Source organism: Gossypium hirsutum, chromosome A06 (genome assembly GCF_007990345.1).
Source record: "Gossypium hirsutum isolate 1008001.06 chromosome A06, Gossypium_hirsutum_v2.1, whole genome shotgun sequence".
NCBI lineage: Eukaryota > Viridiplantae > Streptophyta > Magnoliopsida > Malvales > Malvaceae > Gossypium > Gossypium hirsutum.
The window spans coordinates 124,096,461-124,100,722 of record NC_053429.1 but is presented as its reverse complement, the minus strand read 5'-3'; the positions used below and the strand labels follow the sequence as shown (position 1 = coordinate 124,100,722).

The following is a 4,262-nucleotide window of genomic DNA, read 5'->3' as shown; positions in this document are numbered from 1 at the left end:
CCAAGATAAGCGAACTTTGCCCCCTATATCCTGGCTGGTCTAATGAAAGAGTTTCCGTTTGTGCCCCGTGTGTTTCATGTTGCCCCTACTAGAGTTGCTAATCAGATCCGATTAGATAATACTTCTATACCATCTAATTCTAATGTTGTCTCTAGTTGATTGTAATTGGCTCTATTTTTCTACAAAAAAAATACAAAAAGATGAAAAGCTCGATAAGGCTCGCGAGCCATTTGAGTTGAATATTACTAAGCTCAAATTCGACTTAATTGATAGCCCAAGCTGCTTGAGCTTGCCCTCAGCTTAATAATTACTAAATTGAGTTCGAATTTAAGTCAAACTCTGAGTAATTAGGAATACCAATTTCTCATTTACTTCTCTAAATGTCATTATACCAAATAATCATAATTATTTAATTATAATATATAATGTGAGTAGGAATAGATTTATCACCTCCACGTAAGTTCAACACAACAAAAATGTGACTATATATAATATATAGTCCACAATAAGACAAAGATATTAATAAATTCCAACATGCCAAAAAGATAAAAACCATATTGTCCCTTTTATATTCATATTATTATATCATTTGGTTTTTCCTAAAATAACCTTGAAAGTTGGTATAAAAACCCTAGCATGGGAATGGTGATGGCATGCAATATTGCAACCCTAGTTTACTTTCAAGAAAATAATATCAAATCTCCTTCTTCTTCTTCTTCATTGAGTTGAGTGTTGTAAGAAAAATGGGTATTAAGCAATTTATAGGTTATTCTTTACTTGTGTTAGCAAGCTTGGTGGTGTCAGCTCAGGGCTCTGATTTTGAATTTTATAAACTGAGTCTGATATGGCCAAGTTCTGCATGTTATCCACTCTCCAACTGTACGACTCCATTACCTACTTTCTTTACCATCCATGGGTTATGGCCAACATTTGCCAATGACACAGCAGTTCCTGCTTATGGGCCTAATAATAGATGCAATGCCAATCCTGTTGGTCCCGATGCTGCTGTGGTAACCTCTTTATTTTTATTGTTCATGTGTTTAGCTTAGATAACATGAATTGGTGGTGTTGTGTTAATTTTGTTTTATTGTAAAAATGGCAGGCTAAACTAACACCCATTAAAGACAGACTAAACGAAAGGTGGCCAAACCTTAGGGCAGGGGTTGAAAACTCTGTTTTTTGGAGACATGAATGGCAAAAACATGGGATATGCTCTGATTATTATAAAGATCCTTTGAGTTATTTTAATGATACCTTAAATCTTGCAACTTCCACCACATTCGACCCTTTCAAAGGTAATTATTATTACTATTAATTTTAAAAAGAGGTAAATTCAATTACACTATACTTACCCCTGTTCTAGTCTATGCCAAAAACAATTTTGTATTTTATATAATTTTTTATTTCAAAAATCTATTATAAAAAAATGATTAAACCTCATAAATTAACAAAATTAAGTGATTGACTATTTGTAGCGACGTAAAAATTGGTTTTGGGGTCGCTAATTGTGGCGATCTAATGAAAAAGTTTGGAAACTGAAGTTCGATTTTGAAATAAAAGGGGAGTCGCCACCGATCCTTTTTATAGGTGTGATCGGACACCTTATAAATTTATTTTTGAAATGAAAAGAAATGAATTTAAGCCCACGTTAAAATCCAGAGAAAAAATAGGGTTCGGGAGTCAGTTACGCGCGAGGAAGGTATTAGCACCCTCGCGACGCCCAAAATTGGTATCTCATAAACACGTGTTGTCTTGATTTTTAAAAATACGAGTTCAATATTAAAATTTAGTCGTGATCCAATTAAAAGAAGACGAGAGATTTTAGTTTATTCCGGTTTTTTGAGAAGGGTATATCGCTTTAACACGAGTCAATTGACGTTCACCCAACATAGCGATGAACTCGATGACTTAATGTTAAGTCGGTATATTGCCTAGATTGTTGAAATTAATTAGAAGGACATGGATAAGATTCTTGAAGTAATGCAAAACAAAATTGAGATGAAATAAAAATAAATAAATGGAAAAATAAAAAATATGCTGAAGTAAATAACATATAGGGCAATAATGCAAAAATATTGAAAATATATAATATATATAACACATAGATGATATATGCATATACATTAGAAATAACAACAATATAAAAATGGACCTACTAATATACTACGTAGACATATACATTCATAGATATAAATAATAAGGATATTAGAAATACTAAGTATATAATGCTGGACTAAATACATAATATAAAAATTTGTAGAATGTAGTATTAAAATATGTGCACGATATATATATTTATTTAAAAATAATAATAAAACTGTTGATAATATTTCTCAAATATATATATATACTAAAAATATACATAACGATATATAAAGTACAATATATTAAAAACGTATGTAAAGCATATAAAACGAAAATACATATGTTGAATAATATTAAAATATTTACATAATGCATACATATAGGTAACAAATAGCTAATAATACATGGATATGTACATAGGCATATTAAATATATACATATAATCGATATAGAAATATTAGAATAAAGTAATTAAAAAGTAATGCTATGCACAAATAGATATATACATATATAACAAAATATATACTATGGTTAATGATAATAACAATGACGATATAAAGATGTATACATACAACAACACATTCACTACATTAACAACCATAATAATAGTGGCATTAAAATACGAAGAACAACAATGTAACACAAAAATACTATATATATAAATCTATACACATAAATAGAAGATATACACTATTGTAATAAAGATAATAATAATATGTTATTAAAATATATAGAAGCAAGCATAACATTTAAATATTAAAATAAGGTAGCTAAAATACTAAACATAAATACGTATATGTATATACATATAATAATAATAATAATATGAAAATACAAGAAAATCTAAATAAGAATTAAAGATAAACGAAAAAAGGACCAAAATTGGACTAAAACCGAAGTTTTGGGGCCAAATCTAAAATAAAAATAAGCCACGGGGTCGTATTGCAACACGCGCGAAACATGGGGGACTGAATCAGTAATATTCCCGTTCTATCAAAACGCAGCGCATCAACAGGGAGTAGATTGCAAGTCAGATTAAATTTGAGGGCCAGATTATAAACAAAAATAAACTTGATTTAAAACACTGAAAATGCGGAAGGATCTAATGCGCAAATATACCCTTTACATTTTATTTTTATATGATTTCTGTCTTGTCCGATTGCAGGAGATGGGCAAACGGTAGAGGTGACTTCAGACGGCATGGGCAATGGCTAAGTTGTCAGAGGCGTGCGTAGCAGAGTATGGGGCTAGGGTTTTTTTATTTTTTTGTTTCTTTTGATGTTGGGTTACTTTAGTTATTGGGCTGGTGGTATTTTGGGTTTGACGGGCTTTAATGTAAATGGGTCATGTTGGGTTTGTGGGTTTTGGGCTATGAATGTAATGTATCTGGGTTTAATTTGTAATGGGTTCAGGTTAGTTGGGCTGACGGGTTATTGGGTTGTTTGGTTTAGTGGGTTGTTTGGTTTAGGGCCCAAAATTGGCCTGTACACTATTGTTTTTCTTTTTCATTGTTGAAATTGCAGCTTTGGGAGTTCAACCATCAGACACTCCCTATCTTTTAAACACATTGCTACAAAATGTGTACACGAAAATGGGAGCCTATCCTCAAATCTCATGCAGTCAACGATCAGGAGGCGCACTTTATCTGAGAGAGATCCGTTTCTGCCTCAAAAGGACCAAGAAAACGCCACCTTCGGTGGTTCAAAGCTGCCCCACCACAGTTGCCGGTGGATGTAAAGACCCTCTCACCGACAATGTTCACTTTCCCCCTGCCAATTAGTGCTTTATAATTTTCCATAAACAAAATAACTCCCGGCCATTCGCTATTTTGTGTCGTATTGTGTTTTGTATTCCCAAAAATGGAATAAATAAAATATATTATAAATTAATATATAATAAAATTACAATTTAATCTACTTAAAAATAAAAAAAATTCTGTTTAATCTCTTCAAAAATAATAAAATTATAGATTAATACATAATAAACTTATATTTGGATCTATGAAAAAATTATAATTAAATATCGGTCCTTGCTAAAAGTTTTTTTGGATTTGTCACTGCGTACCACTAAATGTAACATCTCATACCTAATCCGATCGTTGAGTTTGAGTACGAGACATCACATTCGTTGTCGGAGCAACTCGAAGTAATTTCCATTTTAATTAACAGTATGAACAT

The 4,262-nt window shown here is 31.4% G+C and overlaps 1 protein-coding gene across 1 annotated transcript; it reads left to right on the top strand.

Moving 5' to 3' along the window:
* Positions 1 to 702: 702 nt before the first annotated feature.
* Positions 703 to 3,916, top strand: LOC107928085 (ribonuclease 1). Its single transcript, XM_016859235.2, has 3 exons — positions 703 to 1,010; positions 1,103 to 1,295; positions 3,609 to 3,916. Exons 1-3 carry the CDS (start codon positions 744 to 746, stop codon positions 3,863 to 3,865), a joined length of 717 nt encoding a protein of 238 aa, XP_016714724.1. The 5' UTR covers positions 703 to 743; the 3' UTR covers positions 3,866 to 3,916.
* The last annotated feature ends 346 nt before the right edge of the window (positions 3,917 to 4,262 follow it).